General features: G+C 41.9%; 1 protein-coding gene across 3 annotated transcripts in view; it reads left to right on the top strand.

Annotated features, from left to right (window-relative positions):
- Positions 1–24,740, top strand: part of SCUBE1 (signal peptide, CUB domain and EGF like domain containing 1) — a 175,454-nt gene that overhangs the window by 138,169 nt on the left and 12,545 nt on the right. For 2 of the 3 annotated variants that reach the window (XM_027730171.2, XM_027730169.2), the window contains 7 exons: positions 10,677–10,793; positions 13,151–13,273; positions 16,371–16,490; positions 17,600–17,692; positions 19,601–19,717; positions 21,336–21,494; positions 23,291–23,494. In XM_027730171.2, the coding sequence (XP_027585972.1) occupies positions 10,677–10,793; positions 13,151–13,273; positions 16,371–16,490; positions 17,600–17,692; positions 19,601–19,717; positions 21,336–21,494; positions 23,291–23,494 (933 nt within the window). The remainder of the gene's footprint in view (positions 1–10,676; positions 10,794–13,150; positions 13,274–16,370; positions 16,491–17,599; positions 17,693–19,600; positions 19,718–21,335; positions 21,495–23,290; positions 23,495–24,740) is intronic. The other variant, XM_039382978.1, reaches the window with a different exon arrangement.

Genomic DNA, 24,740 nt, shown 5'->3' with positions numbered 1-24,740 from the left:
AATCTAAGCTCAAATATTAACAGTCAGTGGAATGGGGGGAGTGTCTCCTGGGATTTTGCTGGGGGGGGGGGGTTGATGCATTTTGCAAAGCACAGTGTTAGTGTTTTTGGAGGGATACCTGCCTTTCTGGGCAGAGTTTTTAAGCAAGCTTTTGAAGCAGAAAACAGCAATTCCTGTGTATATTCAGTGCTCACTGACTTCAGCAGGAGCAAGGGAGCTGGGAATTCACGGTGAGGTCCACGGGAGGTGAAGGGAAGTGCTGCCTTTGAGTTCTCAGCTGAAAACTGAAACTGTGTTGTTGTACTTGCTCTTTCAGCACCGTCAAATAACACCAGGCACGTTTTCACCCACACTAGCCCCCTGCTCCTTCAAGAAGTCTCACTAGCAGCTCCTGCTGAAGGGTGATGGAGACAAGCACCTTAGCAAAGAGAACAGTTTCCTCTTTTCAGAAATCCAGTGCATTGCAGGATAGAGGGAATATTCCTTCCTTGGCACAGAGAGGGTGAAGCCTTTATTATGTTGTCTCATCAGGCTGTTAAGCTGCTCTTACAGAGTTGCTGTGTAAATAGTGGCTTGAGCAGAGTGCAGACTAGTAAACATGTTTATGTTTGTAGGAAAACAAACAAAGTTTCTTTTAATGTGCCTGAAGTTTTTTTTAATGCACTTCTCTTGATATATGGCTTCTCTTACCCCAAGCCCTTGAAGTAGTAGCACAGTTTATTGCTGTAATAGCAGTAGATAACTCAGCTTGCCTTTGCCTTGGGAAATGATTGATATTGGAAAATGATACATGTTTGCTTATAAAATCTTGGCAATGTTTTGATGAAAGTACTTTGTTTTCTTTTAAAAAACCATTGGAAATAGTATTTAATTGCATTTTAGATTGCCCTGGCAGAACAATGGTGAGAGCACAAAGGTAATAGGAGCCAAAGCCAGCTGCCTCCTGCTGGGTTCCTCAGATTAGCAGGGGAACCTGAGCACAACAAAGCCCTCATGTCATGGGGAAGGGGTGGGGAAGATCTGGGACAGGTAAGCCTAGGCCCAAGAGCAAGGGAAGTCTAAGCATAAACACAGCTTTGTCTCCGATTTCAAGATGTTCCTCACACAGAAACAGCCTTTTGCCTTTCTTGTCACCATCTCTCTTTGTCCTTCCCCTCATGTCACAGCAGATTCAGCCCTGGAAGCCTGGAGCCCCTTGTGCAGCTGGGAGGTGACTGTGTCCAGTTGTCACATACAGCAAACAAACTGGCTCAGGAGGGTCTTTATTTTCACACCATAAATAATTTTGTTTCAGAATTTCACGTCAAAGACAGGCTGTAGGTAATGTGGGGAAGCTGTGAAGCAAATAAATTCAGTGTCAGAGATGCACTGAGGGTGTTGGTCCCATCCAAAACACCACTGGCTGTAGCTGCCATTTCAATCCCCAGGCTAAACATTCGGAGGTACAGTTTTAAGTCAGGGTCATTTGTGACAGCTCTCTTCACCTTTCTCTGATTTGCCATCACTGAAAAGTTGCAAATGTACTTGGACTTTCTTTGGCCTTTCACCAAGCAGTTCCATCCCTACCTGATCCCAGAGTGGGTAGATTTTGCAGCTCTCGTGCTTGGCTTAACTCACTTTGTATTGATTTGAAATAGGTTATAAAAATGAACAATACTGTAAAATGTACCAAAGCATATTTTATACTGTTATTGATACTATTAGCTTTGGTTGTATTTAGAAGATAATGGTGCTTTATTCAGGTTTAGATCCCTATAGTGCATTTTTATAGATTTTATATTTTTATATATGTATTTTATTTTTTGTATATATATTTTTCAAATCCTTTAGAAATCCCTTTAAAAATTGTTATTCACACAGATAACAGTAAGGATGAGAGAGCTGCCATGAGCTTATGGTGAGGTTAAATGTGATACGCTCGACAGAGAAAACCAATAACAACTTGAAATCTTCCTTTCCAAATGCCTTAATAGAACACCTCCCCTGGCTCACTTTGTGCCTGTGACCTTGGGCAGGCTTACTAATTTTATACCATTGTGTCTAGTTATTAGTAGGTTTTTTTCCATGTTCCATAAGAGACCAGGCAAACTTTCTTACCTGCAAAAAAAAAAAAAAAAATCCCTTTCTTTTTTTAACTCCTCTGTTTGAAAGTCTCCACAGAGCTGTCTCTGGTGATTGGGGTCTCTCTGCAAACCCGCTGGGGAGAGAGACTACCTTAGCTGAGGGTTCTTCTGCCCTCTCTCCCCCTTCAGCAGGTGGGTGAACCCTGAAGTTTCTTATCTTGGAGGATGTGAATTGTCAGTCTGAGGGTTCCTGGAGCGTGTCTGTGCAGAGGTGACGTACAGAGAGTGACCCATGGCCAGATGTGCAGGCACCTTGGGGTGCAGTCTCACAGGAGGTGACCTGTGCTTAGCTGCAGCACAAGGCTGTGGCCTGTCCCTGCCTCCAGAAGCTCCAACATCCCGTGCTGCTGGTCGTTAAATTGAACATCGGGTTGACTAAGCTTAACTCCCCTTGCAGTACTGAGATTTAGCAAGCAGTTTTGCACAACCATGTTTGAAATACTAGAAGAGATTATTGTCTGCCAAATTGGCATTTATCAGGTAATCCTCTACCATTATTCTGTTTTTTAGTTTGGTGCTGCATACAAAAAAAAAAAAAAGTGGGTGGTGGGGTCTTTCATGCTGCTGCAGGGAAAGATATCAGAAATCCACCCAACAGCAGAGAAATAATAATGCAGTAATAATGGTGGTGATAATGTTGATGTATTTCATTATAGAAATGTAAAAAAGCCTTGGACCAAACCCCACCATCTACAGTCAAAGAAACCTTCCAAAGACCCCAAAGTTCACTGCCAATTTTTGCCCGGCTGAAGTTGCCAAATCCTGCAGTTTTTCCATCCCAAACCATAAATCTTCCCAGCCCCCCTCGGGCAAAGCCTTCAGTGACCCAAAAGCCAGCCAATAATTGCATGGCTGGTGCATGAGGCAGAGCAAACCCAGAGTGACTGGGAGCAGAGCTGGCCCTGCAGTGCTGACAGGAGGAGGGATGTGTGGGGGTCACTTCCCTTGGCACGTGTGTGAAGGGGAACACCCAGGGAATAGGCCTTTACTGCAGTAAGATGTTCCCCAGCCCCGTTTCTGCAGACTCAGAGGAAGCCCTGGGGGAGGCTTGTGGAAGAGAATATGCTTGTGGACTCCGTGTGGAAGAAAAACTAAATATGGAATTTTTGAAAAAAAAAAAAAAATGAAAAGAGAAAGGAAAATTAATTTGTTGATACGTGAGATCACATAAAACTCCCTTGGAAGAGTTCCTGAAGAAAAGATTGTATTTACTCTGGAGAGGGAGCAAACAATTTAGGCCTACAATTTTATTGCCAAGTCTCATTTTTTAACCTGCTTTCCTTCTGTTTTCAAGCCCCAGAGATAGCAGAGTGGTTCACAGAAAGTGCAACTGGTCTCTTTTGATAAGGTCTGATACCAGAGATAAAGAAAACAAGCTGCCATTTGCCTTTAAAGACTCTCCCTGATGTACTGCCTTGTTCTTCCCAAGGGCAGTTCCCTTTGCTGTAACTGCTGGGTAAACAGTTGCTCTGATGTTGATGGGGGTGATGAGTTTGCTGGGTGAAGAGTTGTCCCCTTGGTGCTCAGCATCTACTGCTGCAGTTCCTCCAGCCACTGAAGGGGCCAGTGAAAGATCAGTGTCTTTTGAATTGAGGTGAGTTGATGGGAATTGATGGAGGCAGCCAGGGAAATACTTATTTGGAATCCTACTTTCTTGTGTGTAACCTCAGACCCAAGGAAACAGCATCTGCCAAGAGGTACCTGCTGATTGCTGAAAGGATGAGGTGTGCACTACACTCTTTTAGGAGAAAATATTCAGCCTCTACCAAATGTAGCAATTAAAAAGGAGCAGACCAGTTTGAACTCTTAAAAATTAAACTGATAGAAAAGACCAAGGGGTCAGTCCAGGAAAACATCTAGAGAACCCTTTCTGGAGCAGGGATGTTTTTGGAGGGTACCAAGCAAAATGCCAGAGGCTGCTGAAGTGCAGGGGGTCAAGCTAAATGAGTATGGTCATCCTGTTGGTATTAAAATACACTCATTCTATCAAAATAAATATCCAGTTTGTGGATTATGTCTTGGAAGACATTATTCCGTTTCAGACATGTGAGAACACACAGTAAAAGGAGAAATCAGGGATGCCCAGATACTCCATAGAGCAAAATGAGAGTATCTGAAGTGATCAGACCAAAATGACAAACAACAGACTACTGTGACTCCCTAAACTGCACTTGCAGCAGAGCTATACAGAGTGTTAATATTGCATTTAGTACTCTATGAAGACAGAAGGACATGGCCTTGGACTTGTCCCTCTCTGCTGCTGTGTGCCTGTCCCTGAAGCTGAGCAATAGTCATTTCGTTGTGCACTGCTAAACCCTTGAAATATCTCCTCAGTGGGATGCTTGCAGAATAAGTCACAGGTTTCTAATTATTTATTGCCTCTGTCTCAAGTATATTTTGCAGGTTTCTTTTTGCTGTTTATATACATTTATTTGTTTTACTACCTCCTTGCATTCTAACAAATCATCTCTAATAAAAAGCACATTTCCTTGCAAGCAGAATCCATTTCCTTCAGAAGTCTTTCAGTCCCTGATTAGTGGGTTACATTTGGTCTTCACTAATCACATAGTTAACTGTGAGCAATAAAGTTCTTAAATAAATAAATGCTCTGGTCCAAGTCAACCTTAGCCATAATGGACAGTTTCCCACTTAAATTTCTGAAATATGGGACTGTGCTACTTAGGCACTTACATTTGCATTAAAAGTATAGCCATTAATGCCAGATCTGTTTTTTTCCTGCAGGTCATTAGTATGTTATTAACAATTAAGTCTCAGCAACAAGTTGCCTTGATTGCAAGTCAGTAATGCAGTGGGAAGTCTAAATGGGTGTGGGTTTTCAATTACTTTTAAAGGCTTGGGGTTATGGCTTTTTTTTTTTTTCTTTCTCTTTGTGTTAGCCTGCTCCAGAAGCACTCAGTGGGAAGGTAATGAAGTAGAGGATTTGTACATTACTACATCTTTCCATGCTTCCTTTTCATTGGTTTTATTATTGTAGACTTTGAAACATAAGGAGAAGTCAGCTATAAGCCATTCCTTCTGGTCAGGGTTGGATGTGTATTAGAGAGCTCTCAGATGGAGGATGCATTTTTACTAACTGTGAACAGGGGCAGGTCACTGTGGATCAAAAAACGTGAGATGTGGTGGAAACCCCATCACAGGGCAAAATAATGCCTTTCCCAACACTGAGATTAAACCACCATTTGTTGGAGAACAGAGCTCGAATCATGACTCCCTATGGCCCAGCAACCACTCAGATTAAGATATGTGGTTTCCCTCATGTCTGTCAAATATTGTTGGAAAGCAGGCTGGCTGGGCTCTGAGGTGCACAACATTACATGGGTGGTATCAGATCCCTGCAGAAATTGGGGGGGGGGGAGGAGAAGACAGAATATAACTTTCAGCCAAAATACATACAAAAAAGCATTAGTGTTTATTTTAAAAACATCATGTAACACTTCTTTAGAGTTTCTATGTATGTGTGCTTAATGAATGGGAACAAGGAAAGGCTCTGTTTCTCAGAGGAGCCGATAACTTGGAAGCCGAGAAAGGTGAACGCGAAACGTTCTGACTAACCTTGAGCTTGGCTTGTGTGCATGATCCAGGGTACAAATGAGTCCACATTTGGCCTGGGGGTTAAAAATAAACCAGGGCTGCGTGAGATGGACAAAACAGAACTATATATTGGGAGTGTGTGGAGTCATGACTGTAACAGCACCTCGAAGTATTGCTGTAATATCATGACCATGATGTGTCATGAGTCACTTTTGCTGATGAAGGAGTTGCTAGCAGAGACAGAGATTTCCTTTTCTTTTTGTTGTACATTCCATTTCTTAGTAAAAAGTATTAATTTTTCTATTTTACTTCTATTTGAAATAGTATATTTAAATTTATGTATTTTGCATATATGCAGTGATCTAGTGCATACTTCTTGTCTTGCCTCACCAGACACAGATAAATCAAGTATAAGATGTGTCACACAAATGAAATATATCATTACAGTCAGAAATCCCTGTTATAGCTTTTATTGATTGTCTTTGAGCCCCTCCTGTCTCATTCTCTGTAGCACAAATAGCACCGTCAAATAACAGTGATCTCTCCTTGCCACGTTTATTTTCAAATCACAGGAAAAATACTCCAAGCAGCAAGACCAAACTCTTATTCAGTCACGATATGTGGCCTGTGTTTTGGGAGGAGGTTCCCAGTTTCCTAAATTGACCTAGTTACTTAATGTATGTGTCAGAGAAAAGCTGTTGAGGTGATCATTGGTTTTCTGAAAACAATTGTTCTTAATATGAACAAACAAAATTACATTGAGGAAGAAAGAGAGGGGACAACCCTTATTTCTGCAGTAGATTTTTAAGGTGAAATTGGGCAAACTGGGTGTTGGGTTGTTCAGTTCTATAACCACAACCCCCACATCACCCCTCTGTGTGAGTGGGTTTTGCACGTGCATGTTCTGCCAGGGTTCTGTCACAGAGGTTCCTACACCAGTTTGGAGTTTCTAAAGCATCTCTAAATCAGCCACTGTTTTCCAGTCTCACCTGCACATGTTGGGTGTTGAGCTGCTTGCTTGTAATGCCAGTGCTTTAGGGAAATGTCCAGGGGCAGGGCCAGTGGAAAGGGAAGGGACTTGAATGAGCGTGGAAAATAAGGGACTTGGATGGGCATGGAAAATAAGCTGCTTTATTCCCTGCTCCCTCAGGTCACCTTTGAGACACATCTGTGTGAGGAAACTTTAGGAGAAATTTGATCTGTGGTAGCTCCCTTCTGGAGATAGAAGACTTGACTTTCCAGTACTGACAACCTGACACCCACTTACTAACTTTGCATTCAAGAAAAATAAAGATCATTAAGGGATCGTTTAACATGTGAAAGCAGGGGAAAAAAGAAGCTAAGTATGATTGAAAAACCAACAATAAAATCCAAATGCTGACTTGAAATAATAGGAACCCAGCCAAACTAATATTATCAAGCATGGCCAGTGTTGCCAAAAATTGCTTCCCTCAAAAACCCAGGGAAATCCTGCTCTTTTATTAAACCATTGAACAATCTCTTCAAGTTGAATCCCTTCTGTGCAAAAATCAAAGAGTGCTTCCACTGTTCAGACATTCTCTTTGGAGATGGGAAGGGGGATTGCTAGAAGAGATGCTGGACTTGATTCAGCCTGAGATGATGCCTTGATGTCATGGAAACAGGGGCTGGAAGCTGAGCTGTCAGCAGCACAGGACACCATAGGGAGAGGTCTGGGATTGCCCATGGATCAGTGGTGGAGCTTGGAAGGGACCTTTGGAACTCATCTGCTCCAAGCCCTGAACTTGGCACTTCCGTTGAGCCATCTGCTGTGAAACAGGGAGGTCCTGCTCTTAGATTTTATATGTACCATTAGTAATCCTAAAAAAAAAAAGCTGGCAGGAAACTAATCATGTACTAGAAGCAATGAACTTAGCCCCATGGTCCCTGTAAACTTCAAGCAGCAAAGCTGTGAAGACATTTCTTTATGTGCTGGAATGGCACAAGGGCCTGTGCAGTGATGGGTGTGATATGAATTCACCTGCAGTGGTGAGTGTGATAGCAATTTTTGACTTGATGTCAGATAAGTGCATTAGCAAATCTGAAATGTTCTGACAGAGCTTGGACTATTTCTGAATTTATGCCAAATTCAACTAAAAATAGAATACAAACTTCAAACTCAAGTTGAACTTTTCCCCCTTAGTTCCTTGAAAATGCAACGCTTTGACTTTTAGTGTTAAAACAGTTAAAAAACTTCATTTAAATAACTTCAAGTTGTTTTAAGAGCATCTCAGACCCAGAAAGATAATTTATTAGTATTTATTCTGGTTTGTGGGAGGGGGGAAATTCAGAGCAACACAATACAGAAATATGTGTGTTCGTGGAGGGGAGGGGGGCTGATTTGACCAGAAAGCTGAAAGATAAATTTTTTGTTCTCAGTGCTCCAGCTGTTACCTGCCACATCTCTGCTTTTGGCTTTTTATGACTCCTCTTCAGTAGGTGAGGCTACCAGATTTTGTAGTGTTGTTTGCACAAAGGAGACAGGGTTTAGATCCCTACATTTGTTCCCAGTTGGTGTGGTAAGCAGGGGCTGTGAAGGGATAATCCCTGCCTTCCTGTATATCTTAAGAGATATACAGAATATTCTGAGTTGGAAGGGACCCACAAGGATCATCGAATCCACTCTCAAGTGAGTGACCCATACAGGGATCAAACCCACAACTGGTGTCATTAGCACCTCATGATAAGGGTATCACGAGGGTGGTGGGAAACAAGCACATCCCTTCAGGCTCAGTTTGGAGAAGTATTATGAAGCACCGCAGAGGTGTGAGGGCCAACTTCAGAGTTTCTGGGAGCCAGGGGATAACAGCGTCCAGAGCACAGATTTCAGAGTTTAAAAAGAAAAGAAAAAAAAAAAAAAAAGAGGATTTCGAGGGTTTCAGCATCCTGTATCACACCACTGGTTTCTCGTAGTGAGGAGTACGTGGTGCATATTTTTCCCTTTTCTATGCCAAGTGCTGAATTCCTCAGGAGACTGGTGATTGTGCAGACAGGGCTCTGCTGGGACCCTCGGGCAGTGCCCAGCCCTGCCTTCCACAGCCAGGAGGAGAAGGGGCTGGGGGCCAGCAAGGGAAATCCTCATGGAGCCTTCCCACGTTCCATCAGCCAGAGCAAGGTGCTGAATTCAGCAGAGGTGGGATGAGGGCTTTAAAAGGCTTTTCACCCTTTTTTTTCTGCTACATCTTTGTCATAGAAATGCATTTGTCCATCCTGAGTGCCTGTTCCTCGGCAGGCAGATGACTGGTCATGTTATTGGGCAGAGGGATTTGCATCCTTCTTAATGTGAAATAAAAAAAAGGGCCTAAGCCACAACGTGCAGCAGCACAAAGTGCTGTGTGTGTGAAAGCAGCTCGTAAAGCCCATGGACTGAACTAGCCCAGGGCAAGGTCACTACTGAGAAGTATGAAATTGTATTTTTGAAAAAGAGCCCTTCCGAGGTAAGTCAGAGGCCAGAAAATGAACTGCTGTTGTGAATTTCCCGAGGTCACACATGAATGAAACCATGATGTATGATTTGGCTTCTTAGGCATTAAAAATCCTTTATAACTGCACTGTTCATTCCCCCATGATTTTACTTTGTGTATTTATTTAGAGAAAACTGAAACAGTTTGCCATTTATGTGTATTCAAAAGCTGAGTATTACCAAGACTGTAAAGGAAACCTTAAAAAGAAATTACTTTCAGAACTCAAATAATGATATTTTAAAAGGCATAGGAAAATGCATTAAAAATTAAATGGATGAAAGAAAGAGAAAATCTCAGTTGTCGTTTTTCTGACTTGATTATAGCAAGTGATTGTGATGTACACATAAAACTGGGTACCACAGATTTTTGTTCATCATGTTTATTTTATTTTGTGTTATGCATTTGCCTGAACAGTTGCTTCCCACGTTGTGAATTATCTTTTGTGTGAATGTTTTGAAACATTTAAAATTGGAGATTGTATAAAAATAGAGCTGTTTATGACATTCTAAATTTGTGCCTATAAGCTCTCACACAGATTTTGGGTTTGTGTACACATACAGAAAATCTTGATTTTATAGTTCTTGGAGTTAAGTGTCTGCATTTATAATAGCAAGATGAGACCCAGAATGTTTCATTAAACATCAAAACTGTGTAAATAATACTTGGATATAGGAATATGGTGAGTTGTCAAGTTTTTACAGGCACCCACAGCTTTCCAAGCATGTACAATATGAAAGTCCAAGTCATATATTGTAATGGTGTTGCTCAGGTTATGCTCTTAATATGTAACTCTAGAAAGTGTGTAAAGTGTTATAGGAATATTATTCCATTCATTTATATCTCAGGAACACTGGAGGAATGAGATCTGTTGAAACTACCACTCTCAAATAATGCCATTGTATTAATTTCTCTGGCCTAAACACGGGAAAATTAAACACTGAAGAGAATTTTTTTAAAAAAAACCCAATTGTTTAAGGATAAAATTAACTCCAAAATGTTATTTTGCGCGGATTGCTGTTTAATTTAGCCATTTTCAGTAAGTCTGTTCTGTCATGACTGCTGTCAGATAAACCTCTGTAGCTGTTGCAAGTCTGTCCAGTCTTGTGTAGGCAGAGCAGAAGTCTGGGAGCAACTCCCGTTCCTGGTGGCCCAGGTGTCAGAGGAATGGTCAGTGGAAGGGGGAATGACTCGATTCAACCCAAAACTTTTTCCCATTGTGCCACTCACCCCCCAAAACTTCACCAGTCCCCCAGCCCTGCCGGTCAGTACGATCAGAAGTTAAAGGTTGCCATCTAATGGTGAACATACATAATACAGTCTGCGTGGGGTTTTCCCAAACTCTTTTCTTTCCTTTCTCCGTGTACCTGTAAGTATTTTCTTTATCAGGCACTAAAGGAATTATTTTATTCAGGTTTGACATGGGAGTAAGGTAATACCTTGTTACTTTATCAGTAACAAGGTGTTGCAACTGTATGTTTAACTAAAGTCTAATTTCTTGCTGCTTTTTCTGTTAATTCAGATATAGATGAGTGTTCATTTGAGAGGACCTGTGATCACACCTGTATCAACTACCCTGGAAGCTTTGAGTGTCTCTGCCACAAAGGCTACACCCTGTATGGACTGACACACTGTGGAGGTTTGGAAACTTGAGTTTTGCTCATGTGTGTGTTTGTTTGCTCTGTGAATGTTTACTGAACCACAAGTTCTTTCAGGTCAAGGTTTTAGAACCCAAGATGATAAAGCAATAAAGTTAAAATAGAGCTAAAAGAGCATGAGCTGGGCATGACTACAATTTGCTGAGGCAGGTTTTGATTGTGTTCAGCACACAGGTCAGAGGAGACCAAAGGGGTTTTTTGAGGGATTTGTTAAGTGTATCAAGTCCAAATTGTGGATTTTAACCAATCAGGTCAGCATTACACAAACAAAAGTGAAAAGAGAAAACTGTAATAAAACCTGAAATCCCTGAATCTAAATTAAACATTACCCAAAAGGGTCTCCATGCTATTTTTAAATGTAAAACTAAAAGGTTTAGTTTAGTTTAACAGTGGTTAGCAGATAATTAGTTAATTATTCAAATTATTCAATATACAATCTAAGTAAAGCTTACATCATACTGTTAACAAAGCCCTGGCTTTAAATCCAGAAAAGCCATGTATTGAGGCCACTGCTAATGGTGTCTCTGCCTGGCTGCTGCTTTTTTGGGAGAAAGGCATAGGAGATGTAAGTATCCAATGAATTCACTGTATGGTAGAGGCAGGCAGGAAGAGAAATAGGAGTCCATCTAAGGAAACAGTTTGGGAAAAGACTCCACTTGAGGGCAGTTCTGAAAGCAAAACCAGAGTGTGAAAGTTTGGGGACCTGTGCTGTGTGTGGTGTGGAGAGACTGGTCTGCAGTTTCACTGTTAATTCCTTGGTGTCATAACTCAGGGAAAGCCTCAAAGTTTGGGGTTTGGCCTCAGTCTTTAAGTAACCTTCAGCCTCAGTTCAGCTTCAGCCTTTCAAATAAGATTGCAATAGGACCAGAACTCTTAACTGGAAATACTCAGTGCTGAACTTCAGGCAAAAACATAATGAGATCCAAACCTCCTGCTTTTTTCCATAATGAGCAAATCCAAAATCACAGCTCACTTGTGCAGACCCTGAGCTGTGCCACTCAGGCCTGTCATTACTTTTAGTCAGCCCCTTGAGAGAGGTGTTTACAGTGGAACAAATAACTTCCTCTTGGCACTGAGCAGAAGTGAAAACCAGGGAGAAATAACGAGAACCTTCCAAAGGATGTGGTGCAAGCTCACCTCTTCCTAAGCTTTCTCTCCATCTTGCTTTCCCTCTACTAGAAATTAATAAACCACAGGGAAATGTCCTTGTTCTGCGCCTGTTATGTTGAAGGGCAGCTCTTGTTGCTCTCTCTAAGACTCTTCTCATGGTATCTTTTGTAACAGAAATTGTCATAAGGGGGTTTTTTTAGAAGGGCAATGCTGGTGCTTCCACTACCTGTTTAAGTAAGGATTTTTTCTGGGACTTGTCAGTTTTTGGGACTGCTAACCCAGGACCTCCAGACTCTGACTTAAAAATAATAATGTTGTCTAGAAACATTCCTGTTGTATGAAGGTGTCTTTCCCAGTTCCTTCAGTGCGTGTAGTCCATGTTTTCTAGATTTTTGCTTAATCACACAGGCTAAAATCTTGCATCAGAAATTCTGGGTTCCACAGGGATCATCGAGTCCAACCCTTAATGGTCCATATGGGGATTGAACCCACAACCTTGGTGTGATTAACCTCCTCTCACCAGAGGAGAGATTTGCCTTGTTGGCACGAGTATATAAATGCTGAATGAATAGACTTTAAAAGGATACACCTCATATTGGCTGGATACTTTCCTGAAGCACCAAAAGTTGAAAGATTTTATGTGGGACATCAGTGATGACATACACAGTAACTTTGCCTTCTTCCAAGCTTTTACCTTTTATTTTTATTCAGAGAGTGGAAGTCTAAACTACACTCGAGCTGCTAGGTTTTTATTGAATACATCATTTCCTCCTTCGCCTGAATCATAAAAGCAAAATCTGGGAATCACTGGAGAATTTATCTCCCTGTTTTGCAGAAGTGACCTAATCTCACAGATGTTTGTGCCTCTGACATTTTTCTCTATAATGCAATATGCATTTTTGTCCAGATGCTGCAGAGACTTTGGAGCATGTTTTGTATCTTGTGAGTACTTCCAAGAATTTCAGTGTAACTACTCCTGGCAAGTAAATTGGATCCTATGCATAGATCCCTGAGAGAGTAGGAGCTATACATGTGTCTGAGGACAAAGACATGCAATATGCATTAAAGCTGGTTGGCATGAGCATTGCCTGCCTTTATACATGTTGACAGAGACTCAGATATAAAAGATGTAGTAGAAAGAGGTTTCCTTATGCACATTTTATCTTAATGCACAGTGTGTGTTTGCACATATGGTTAACACTCCTTGCAACTTTGCTTATATTTTCAGATATTGATGAATGCAGCATCAGCAATGGTAGCTGTGACTATGGGTGTCTTAATACCATGGGGAGCTATGAGTGTGTCTGCCCACCTGGAAAGAAACTGCACTGGAATAAAAAGGACTGTGTTGGTAAGTGAGGAAGCTTGAACTGTGGTGATGCTCCTGTTCTCAAGAGAGTGGAAAAGCCCTTGGTTTCGTCCGAGAGGTGCTGCATTTTCACAACATAGAGCCCCAAATTAATTTTATAAACTCAGATAATACCTGGTCCTGTGGGGGTCCATGGGCTAGGATAAAACTGCAGATGGTTTAGAGAAAGGACAGTATGTTGGATTTTATTTGTGTGGATTTTTTTTAAGGTTACAAGTCCATTCACAGAAATCTAAGTAGGTTTATTATTATTATCTTCTGTGTTTTATACTTTTGTCCTTAATTTGTCCTTTTTCCATCTCTAGAATGTCAGCTATAACTCTATTTCCCTTTAAGACGAATTTAGAATATTCAAAATATTTACCTGTTTACAAGTAGAACAGGTTATTAAGATTAATATCTACATTCACAGCACCATACCCCAATGTTTCAAGTTATCTCCAAAGGTATCCTGCCTAATATAAAGTACTGACACAAGCTGTGTCGAAAGTATTAATCACAATGAGCACAAATCCTGAGACCACTAAAATTATGGCCCTTGACCTGAATTTCTGTATCCTTTTTAAATAGATTACTTTTATCCTGAGATATTATTTGAAACACAGCAAATCTTGGTCATGGCTGCAGCCATTCAGAGTATTTTCTGTGGGATTTTAATGCTCTTTGTCCATTTTTAATGGGAATGGCATAGCTTAGGTTTGTCACAGGCAAATTTTGGTTCTGAGGGTTTTGTTTGCTTTTTTTGGTTTTGGTTTTGGTTGTTTTTGTTTTAACCACAAATAACCTCTCACAGATACATTTGGGGCTGATGCCTAATACCTCACTGGGAGCAAGACAGAACAAGAAAGGGGGGGACCTTACTTCAGAGAATTATATATTGCTTACCTTTATATATATTGCCTTCCCTGCTGTATAGAGGGCTAAGTGTTGTAACAATAAGAAATAGATAACTCTGTTCCTCAGTTACCCACCAGTTCTCCCTTGCAATATGCCAGTTATTCCTCTGGAAAGGAGTTTGTAAATTAGCAGCAGGGACTCAAATTTTTGGAGGTGTGGTATAAAGTCAGACTGCAGAAGTTTTGTGCCATATTTCCTCTCAACCTCCTAAGAATGCTGTTCCCATTTCCCATTGAGAACATTTTCCTTGTTGTAAATTTCTCCTCATTATTTGTAATACTCTGCTGGAAGATGGAAAATAGAACACCCTTCTCTATTGATACACACCATTGTGCTTGATTACTTTAATGAGGCTTAAAATGAGTGTCATCTCCCTGTTGATCGCCTGCCTTTATTCCCAACATTGTTGAGAGGAAACTACATTCTACATTGTTATAAAAGCACAATAAAAAGCAGGTGAATTACATTCAGTGATCCTGAATGCCACAATTTGGAGACATTTGCAGTAATAAAACCCTCTTTTGCTCAGCAGTGGCACTCTGTGCTTTGTTGTCTCCTCAGTCCAAAGAAACAGTGTCTTTAAAGACATCACCAGAGCAATATGAAAGACCTTAGGAGGGAGATAAGTGGAGGATGATTATTCCCATGCTTGAGATGTGAACATCAGGCGTGTTTATGGGACTTGTATGTATTTATATTTAATGAGCAGTGAGGCCAGGAATATGAACTAGCTGGTGGCTGCTGGGACCCTTCCTCTGCACTCAGGCCAAGCCAGGCAACACATATTCCAGCTCCAGCATTTGAATTGCTCTGTATCATGCCAGCTTTACTGGACTTTTCCCAAACCCTGGTAGAGCCAAACCAGTCTGATCTCAGAAGCAACGCCTGCCTTGGTGTTGTTCAGGGAGGAAAAATGACATTTGCAGTAGCCCAGTGAGCCATGAGAAGAACAAAGAGTCAGCCAAGCCCACCTTGTAAGGGGAGCATGGTTGGAAGAAGTAGCAAGAAGCAGCTGGAGAAGAATCACGTCCCTGAAACAGCATTTTTGTGGGGCTGAAGCAGACACCTGGCTGAGATTTAACCAGCTGATGCTTGAAGAGGTGCCCAGCTGCACTCTGTGCAGAGGTGAAATCTCTGGGAAAAAGGAGGGAAGCAGTGAGGCTGCCTCAGTGATGGCACCTGCCGGCTGCAGCCGGGAATGAACCTTGTCATTTGCGTGTGAAAAAGGATGTACTTAAGCAATACTTCAGTCCAAAAAAGCGATAAATTAAAGTGAGTGCAGGCTTATGATTATCAGTGTCATCACCTCAGGGTGAAGCTCAGAGACTGCTGCAACGATTCATAACAGCTTTATGTGTTTTCAGCTACAACACAAACAGTCCCTTACCCAAACGTGAGGAGTAGCTTGTGAGACCTGCAGGATACTCTTTGTCTTCATCCTGCCATGGAGCCAAGAGGAGAAGCTCTGTATTTCCTTCATGTGAGCTGCAACGTGTCCCATGTGGTGGGCACAGATGAGAAATGGCTGAGATCTCTCTGTGTGTCACACTGTCCCTTCTAGCACTGCTTGGGGCATGTCAGCAGTGGCTGAAAGGACCAGTGGGACTGTCCATCTCCATCCCAGCATCTCCTCTGCTTGGCTGTCTTTTCTAGTTCCAGAAGCTAGAGCATTGGGCTAAAGTTGAAAAGTCTGTGAGAGTTTAAGAAGTGAAAGATACGATTTTAGTGGTTCATCTAAATAAATAAATCTTTGTGATGGTGTGGTAGTTGGCCTGTGCCTCCAAAAGGGGGGAGAGGACATCTCAGGTCATCAGTGTTGCCTGTTGCTTCTGAGATCAAGATGTGCACACAGAACTGTGCTCACAGACTCCTGCCTTCCAGAGTGAGACCTGGAGCTGTGGTTGGGTGGTCCCAAAGCAGAGGGCAGGAGGGAAAGACTGATCTAAAGTTTAGGTCTAAAACCGTGGAGGAGTTTCACTTGCAAGTACAAGCTCGGGATCCAAATCCAGATCCTCTCTCTCTAATATTTTCTTATTTCAGAAATGCCTGCACCTGTCATTTTGGGTTTTTTAGCACTTCTGCCTTTCCTCACCACTGTATCCAAGTGTAAGCACGAGGTTCTGGGTTGGGCAGTGTCTGACTTATTTTTTTTTTATATTTCTCTTTATTTTTTTCTCCTCAGAGATGGTGAAATGTCTCCCAAATGCCAAACCAGCTCCCAAGGCTCAGCTGGTGTGTAGTAAGACAGGAGGCATAGAGAGCTGCTTCCTGTCATGCCCATCCAACACTCTTTTTGTTCCAGGTTTGTACAAAGCATTTGTCCTCTTCGAGTCTAGAATTGCAACCTGATGATTTTTCTCTGTTATTGCATTCATGATTCTTGCATTCAGTTTTTGTTGGTAAATAAGCAAAACATCATTATAAATTAAATTGGGCCAGATATGCACATCAGTAAATACAAGAAGAACTGATTGTCAGTTCCATTAGAGGTTTGGTCCTTCATTGTTTAATTTGAGGTGTCATTTGCAGGGGTGGGAAATTTCTAACAAAAACCTGAGAGACACATCCACCTTAACCAGGATGGTGCACACGAAAAAGTGCAACATATTGAATTCCTATGTCAAAAGGGAAGGAAAAAATGGATTTCAGTGAATTCCTGCTGCTTTTTAGTACCGTATTTTTCAACTTGAATAGAGTCTTCCCCCCTCATTTTCTTTTTTTTAATCATTTGCTACAGGTAGTTTGCATCTACACAGTTTTTTAGAGCAGGGCGGGGGGGTGGGGGGTGTTGCTATTGCTTTTTCATAGATATTCTGGCACAGGATTATTTTTGAATGTCTCTACTTTTCATGTTAGTCCTGGCATGATATGCAGTAGAGCTGTTCACTCTTTATTTACAGTTTAGCAGAGATTACTGGAGCTGTGCATTCATCTAATTTGTAAGCAGCAGTACACAGTTTGATCTGTGCAATATGTAAACCCTGTTATGGTTCTAAGTGTATTATTTTTGTTTCTGCCAATAAATTCTGTCAGAGCCTGAAGCTAAAATTATTGTGAAAATATGTGGTTTATTTTCTAAATTATAGGGATGATCAAAGCAGAAAGACTCTGCCATGGACAAACACGAAATATTTTCTACTTGTGCACCATGGAATTATGTACAGTTAACCTCGTGCCAAATCATTTATAAAACCTAACATTTCAGTGCTGGAAGAAGCAAAACTTGTAGTCAATGCTGTGAAGCAGCAGCCTTTGGCAAATTATTTCAGCCTTTCAAAATCCGAGTTCAGCATTTAAAATGTCTCTTCGTTTGGTGGCACTGGGAAGTTTTTTCAGGCACTAAACGTTAATAGGAGAGGATGCTCTGTGAGGCTGTTGCCCCCTGTGCTGACTGTGTGTTCTGCCCCTCAGACTCGGAGAACAGCTACACCCTGAGCTGTGGAGTCCCTGTCCAGCAAGGCAAGGCTCAGCCAAAGCGCAACACCACCCTGCCCAGCTGCCCAGGTAGGTGCTGTCCTGCTCTCCTGGGCCTTGGAGCCTCAGAGGAAGGTGATGGATGTCCCAGACCGCTTGGCAGTTGCAGGACATAGAGCTCTCACTTACACAAGGCCAGGATTAAGGTGGCTGGTGTTTCATCACAGAATCACAGAATACTCTGAGTTGGAAGGGACCCACAAGGATCATCCAGTCCGACCCTCAGCCCTGCACAGGACCATTCCCAGGAGTTCCACCCTATGCCCCGAGTATATCTCAAACCCTCCCTGAGCTCTGGCAGCCTTGGGGCTGTGCCCACTGCCCTGGGGAGCCTGGGCAGTGCCAACCACCCTCTGGGGGAAGAACCTTTCCCTGAGATCCAACCTGACCCTGCCCTGACACAGCTCCAGCCGTTCCCTGGCTGCTGTCCCTGGTCCCCCCAGAGCAGAGCTCAGTCCCTGCCCCTCCTCTGCCCCTGCCCAGGCAGCTGGAACTGCACTGAGGTCTCCCCTCAGTCTCCTCTGCTCCAGCTGAACACACCAAGTGCCCTCAGTGTCCTCACACGGCTTCCCATCAAGGCCCTTCACCATCTTCTCTGCCCTCCTTTGGACACTCTCTGAGAGTTTAATATCCCTTTTATACTGTGGTGACCAAAACTGCCACAATATCAGTGAACACACACTCACTTTTCTGCAGCTCTCCCTGAGGGCTGGAGGGTGCTGAGGTGCCCTCCAGTGCAGCGTTGTGTTGGGAGGTCAGTGTAGGAGTGGTGGAGGTTTGAGATATATCCAGTAAGGAGAAATATTTAGAATCATTGGCTTTCCATAGTCCAGCCAGGCAATAGCAAGCATATCAAAATGGGATTTCTTCACTGGGAAGTGAGCCAGAGGGACCCATCAGGAGCTCAAGAGCAGAAGGCCAGGGTGGGTCCTGGCTCTCACCTGCAAAGCCCTTCCATAGGAGCACAGATCCTCCTGCTGGGGATTACCAATAAAAAGGTTATGAGACTTGTATGATAAAACACTGTGTTTCATTCATGTTTTCCTCAGAAATGGCAGGATTATTTTGCAGAGACATTTGGGATGGTCCTGTGCAGGCCTAAGAGTTGGCCTCGATGATTCCTTGGGGGTCCCTTCCAACTCATCATATTCCATTCTGTGATTTCAAATTGTTTATGAAAGCTGATACTCAGCATTTAAAAAAAAAAAAAAAAAGTTTAAGTCTGGCAAAATTAGAAGCAGCTGAAACAACATCCAGCAGTGGGAAGTGTCAGCCCACTTTACATATATACCTGCTGTGCTTCTCTCCAATTCTGCCAGTTCTCTAACCAAGTATTTGGAATGTGTTAGGAGGTACAATACTGTAGAGGGAGGTAACATGTGTCTACCTGTGGCACAGGGGCAGGCTGCCTCTACAGTCCTGGTTCTAACAGCCTTTAAAACAAGGCTTGGATTTAAAGCTGAAAAATCAAGGTTGCAAGCCACAGACTGCAGTCAGATAAAGGTGTTTCCTTTGGATGGTTTTCAGCTGCCACTAAATTAATCTTATTCCTGGTTGGCATTAACAGAACTGCAGCCAAGTGACATGGCAAGTCACAGACAGAGAGTTGGGAAGGTAGGAATTAATCTTTGTCATAGTAAAATAAATTCACTCAAAATCCAACAAGCTATGCAGGCCTGCTGGAGGGGAGGTGTATGTTCAGAGCATGTGTGATACCAGCTGATTCCTTGATCTCTCTGGGCTTAAGGGTATGTGCTTCTGTGAAAAAATGAACTTGTGGAGATGCATCCCTTTGTACAAGGTGTGTAACTCTTGGGCTGTCTCTTTTCCATGTCACAGGAAGGCTTTTGAGCCTGTTTTTAAAAGCAAGTTCCAGACTTCATTTCCTCTGCATCCCAAATGATAGCTTTTTTTTTTTTTTCCACTTTACATCAACAGATTCATTAGCCCCTCCAATCAAGCAGAAAGCTCGTTTTAAAATCAAAGATGCAAAATGCCATTTACGGCCTCGCAGCAAAGAAAAACCAAAAGATTCTGGGAAGCAACCTGTTTCAGGTGTGTGGTTTCTTCAACATGTACGTTTTTTTGTTTGTTTGCATATTTTGTTTTCACTCTGTCACAGAAAAAAATGAATGGTTTTCATATTTGGATCTGAATATAAGTTCAGGCCAAGATTCTCAGTGCCTTGGGTTTGGATCTAACAGTGCTGAAAACATCACCAGTTGTTCTGAAAAATCTTTGTTCAAAAGTCCACGAGTTTGGAATTGAGCTGATCCTTCTTCTGGCCTTGATAGTGGCACAAATATCCTGAGACAAAAAGCTATAACTAATGCAAAATTACATGAAACAATGTCAGTTTGGTGTGATTTAGTTTTCCCAAATGAAGTTTCTAAAATGAAACAAAAGCTATTATTTATTTGCTCTATGCTGGATTAGTGTCCTATTGTAGCAACAAAGACAACCCCTAAGCAGGAAAATTACTACCAAAATCTGATGTTACACAGCCTTAATCTTTTGTTGTGATGCAGTGAGTACTTACGATGTTAGAAAAATATTTAGAAGATTTAGATGCAATTATAAAAAAATGTGACATTTAAAAAGTTTGTGTCATGATGAATCCAAGTAATCAAATGTTTTCAAAACTTGTCTGACTAGGTATGTGTTTTATTGTTACTAGTTTTGAACACCACTTTTAAGGTGGAAAAAAAAGAGGTTTTAGAAGTTATATATTTAACAGATCCTTGAGACATTTACTTCTTGCCCTACATCCCATTGATGCCATGACAGGGACAAATAAAGAGTGCTTGGGTGTCATTGCTGTGCATTTCCACAGCTTCAAGTGTTCATTCAAGGAGTTCATTTAAATTTAATATTAATGCTGAATGTTTTGTGGATTTTAATACATTATATTTGTGTAATTGCAACAGCTTATATTGTTAAAGCAACTTAGCAGCTTACACCAAACACCTGTTGGTGATATATTTTCTGTTGTGAATTTGGCTTACCACCACTGTTGCCAGTCAGTGAGAAGTCATATATGAGCCATGAACAGAGAAAAAATAGCTATTTAAAAAAAAGTCAATGGTTTAAATATTTTATTTTTAAAATTTAGACTCATTTTCTCTTTACCCTGAAATCCAGACACTTATGTCCCTAATTTTGCAAGTATTGACTTAAAACAAGTCTCAGTCATCAAGATGCTTATGTATTATGCTGTCTTTATGTGTTCCTTTCTCTTCATGAGATGTGATTACCAGACTCATGTTTGAAGTCACAGAAGTTGGGTTTTTTTGGTCCATACAGTCACCACGGGAATGGATTTCTTGGATGCATTTGCTTGCTTTGCCTTGTGTTTGTTATGTCACCTGAACTTCAGGGTCTAAGAGGAAGATGATATCATACAGCCACACTCTGGGAATGAATTCCTTCTGGTGGCTTGAGCACTACAGATTCCTCCCTGACCTGGAAGGTCCATCACCTACAAGTCTGTGATTGCTGCTCAGATGAAACCTTCCAATATATTTTCATAACCTTTCATACTGCACAGAGGAGGAGGGGTCTCACCACACCTGTGAAATCACTACATTCATGATAACCCAGATATTGCTTGCTAGCCTGTCACTTGCTGCTTTGCCACTTGATTTCTTCTCTGTGTTGCTTCTCTCCTGCAAAGGAGGCCAATTCCCTTGCACAGACAACTGCCAGGTGACCTTTGTGAACCTCAAGTGCGATTCCTCCAAGAAAAAACGCCGAGGCCGCAAGTCCCCGTCCAAAGAAGTGTCCCACATCACTGCAGAGTTTGAAGTGGAGATGAAGTCAGAAGAAGTCTCAGGTTTGTGAAAGATCAGTCTGTGGAGAGAAATCAGTATTTAGTTCCTCAGCATGTTGTTAAAATCTCTTTGATGCTGTTTCACCAAGCTTCCGTGCAAATCTTTCAGCACAAGGCTCATTCCACAACCTTTCCTAACTCAGAGGTTCAGAGATTTAATTGAAAAGAATCAGGTATGAAATTAAGCCAAAGGAACAAAGATTGAACCTGCAGCAAAATTCCTTCAAAGCCTTGAGTTAAGTCGTGTACTTTAATTCAGTCTGATTTCCTTGAACAGCAGAAGTGCTAATGGATGCACAGGGAATGTAAAGATTAGGTAGAAGTTCTGCAACAACCATGATAAAAATATCCTCCAAAATGTAAGTTGCTGAAACTTCAGTCTGAGGTTCAAACACTTCTGTCACACCGCTGGAAAAATCATGTTTTCATAACAATCTTCAGGAAGAAAAATAATTGTTTCACGTTACTGAGATGGAATATTATGTTACAAATTCCAGCCAAAGAAAATGTGGACTGAATTCTGTAAATATGTCAGCCCTCAAAGGCAGATTCCTCAGCCTTGAGGGGGCACCTCACTAGCCAAAGTGATTCAAGCAGTAAATGTGCCTGAAAGCACCTTTCTTTTTGCCACTGAGGTATTTTGGTCAGGGAAGTGGCAAGAACTCCTGTTCAACTAAGGAAAGCATGGGCAGAGAAAATTCCGAAACATTAGTGGTGGCAGACTGGAAGTACAACACAGTGGGGTTGCAAATTTGCCCCCATGGGCAAAGTCCACAGGAGGCAGAAGGTGAGGGATCACTGGCAGGAAGCTTCCTGCAGTGTTTGCAGAAGGGAAGTTTGAAGGAAGGCCAGCACTGGAGGAGCAAACACTTCTGTATTGATAGTAGAAGTCTTGCTCTGATTTCTTCTTCAAATGCCTACTGAATTATTCACACCCAGCTTTAATCTGCATCTCTTCTGATGCTCCTCGTCCTCCCACTTGGCTTGCCATCACATGTGTTTTATTATCTTCAACTTATCAGGAGCTCAGGGACAGCCAGTGTTGTGGCTGGGAGGCAAAGCTGTGGCCAAACCAGCAAAACAAGAGCAGGTTGGAAAGTAAATTACCAGGTTGGGAAGTAAATTACCAGTGGCAGCCTTGCTGAATTCATAGATAGGATGGTGGCAAAGCAGTGCTGAGGGGAGGTGTGGGCTGGAAGGGTCAGCTGAGCATGTTAATGGCATCTTGTTATAGCATCTGGTTCAAGCATGTTCAAGCCCTGGGGACTGTGTAACTCCATGTATCCTCTGTGTTGTGTTCATATGTGTATTTAAGTAAGTGTGTTTTATGTATGCTTAACTCTGCCAGACATCTTAATTAACCTTTACCAAGGAAGGTTTTTGGAAAGCAAAATAGTGCTTGCAAACGTTACAAACTGCTTTATGTCATTAGTAATGATGGAACACAAACTTAGAAGCAAACTGGAATCCTGGACTGCAGCAGAATTCTCAGGGGGGTCTGAATGCTTCCTGCAGCCCTCTCCCTGTGCACTCAGTATAACCTCAATGCTAGAGACAAGCTATGAGCACTCAGAGTGCACTTGGCAGGTCATGAAACTGTGTGATGGACCTCAGTGCACTGCCTTGTCCCTCTGAGAGGCCTGATCTTGAATCCAGTGAGCTGCTGCTTCAGTTTATATGGAGAAGACAGTGAAGCAGACAGAGGTGTCCCAGTGCAACGCAGGCTGAGCTCTTTGTTAAGCACCTCTTTTAAACATGAATCTCAATTGCTTCTAGTTTTGTTATCATTTCCCATCTAGACACCTGTAACATTGACTGTGTTCGGAAAAGGATGGAGCAGAAGCTGCAAACTGCAATCAAAACATTGAGGAAATCTATTAATAAACAGCAATTTTACATTCAGTTTTCTGGGACAGAGTATGAAGTGGCTCAGAAGCCAGCTAAAGCTACTGAGGGGCACGAGGCTTGCAGTACAGGGCAAGTACTGCAGGATGGAAAATGTGGTAAGTGCAGACAACTCGAATATTCAGCCATATCCCCCAAAACAAGCCACCCAAAATTACCTTTTCCATGGTGAAGCAGGGAGGAAATCTCTGAGATAACGATTTAGATCAGTATCACTCAGCATATGTGCATGGACCACTGATGGTTCATAAGGCTTTGAAGGGAATTCATTGGAGGGTTGCAGGAAAACAAAAGCATATATATGGATACATTCCCATGGCAGGTATCAAAACCTGCCACAAGGCAGTGTTGGCAGTTAGTTCCCAGTTGCTCCCAGCATCTTATGAAAACACAATTACAATGCTGTAAAACACTAAGATGGTGTTTGCCTAGGTGCTATTTATTTACTTTTATATCTCCTGTCTCTCATTCTCCTCACCACCAAATAATCCGTGACCCATGGATATATTTATATTTAATGCCCAAGAGGTCCATTAAAAAATAAACTATAGAAACCTGTTTTAACTTTACATACAATACCTGATGTCTTTAAGCCTTTTCCCATGTTACCAGGCTCTAGTGCTTTGCTGGGGGCAGTGTGCTAGTGCAAACTTACTAAGGGCAGTTCTCAGCACTGCAGGCTTTCTAATCACTTACAGACATCTTTTCAAAATCAGCATATCTATTTTTCCAGCTTTTTATCAGCATATCTCTTTTTCCAGCTTTTTAAATCACCAAGTGATTTACAGGCAGAAAGAAGTGCAGATCTGATAGGTGCTGCCAGTGAGGTTGTTTTCATCATATGGGAACAGTGATTTAGAAGCTGTATTTGAAAGACTGTTGCTTTAGTGTCTAGAAACCCCTGCATTTCAACCACCTCTATCCAGCAGAGCAAAATGTTTCATGCAGTTATGTGCCCTGTTGCAGCAAGAAAAGCATCTGTGTTCATATCTGTGTCTAAAACACTTTACAGTTGGGGTATTTGAGTGTCAAGAGACATAAATTATTACATGGGATACATTGCCCTAGGAGAAATCTCTAGAACTGATCTCAGGAGACATAAAACCAGCACATAAATGCACCTGGTGTAAAGTAAAAGTAAAAAAAAAAAAAAATTGCTTCCCACACATTGTGCAACTGTTTTAATAAACCGCAATATACTGTTTTAAGACCGCATCAGCTTTATTAACATCTGTGTGATGAACACTTCAGGGCAGCACAGTGCCATTTAATAGTTTAAACAACAGAAGAAGGACCTTGTCCTGATGTAAATCGACCCCAGTGGGGATGGGTCTGCTTGCACTG

The sequence above is a fragment of the Pipra filicauda genome, unplaced genomic scaffold (genome assembly GCF_003945595.2).
Source record: "Pipra filicauda isolate LSUMZ 115617 unplaced genomic scaffold, ASM394559v2 scaffold292_size926685_pilon, whole genome shotgun sequence".
Lineage (NCBI taxonomy): Eukaryota > Metazoa > Chordata > Aves > Passeriformes > Pipridae > Pipra > Pipra filicauda.
This window is presented reverse-complemented; position numbering and strand designations above follow the sequence as displayed.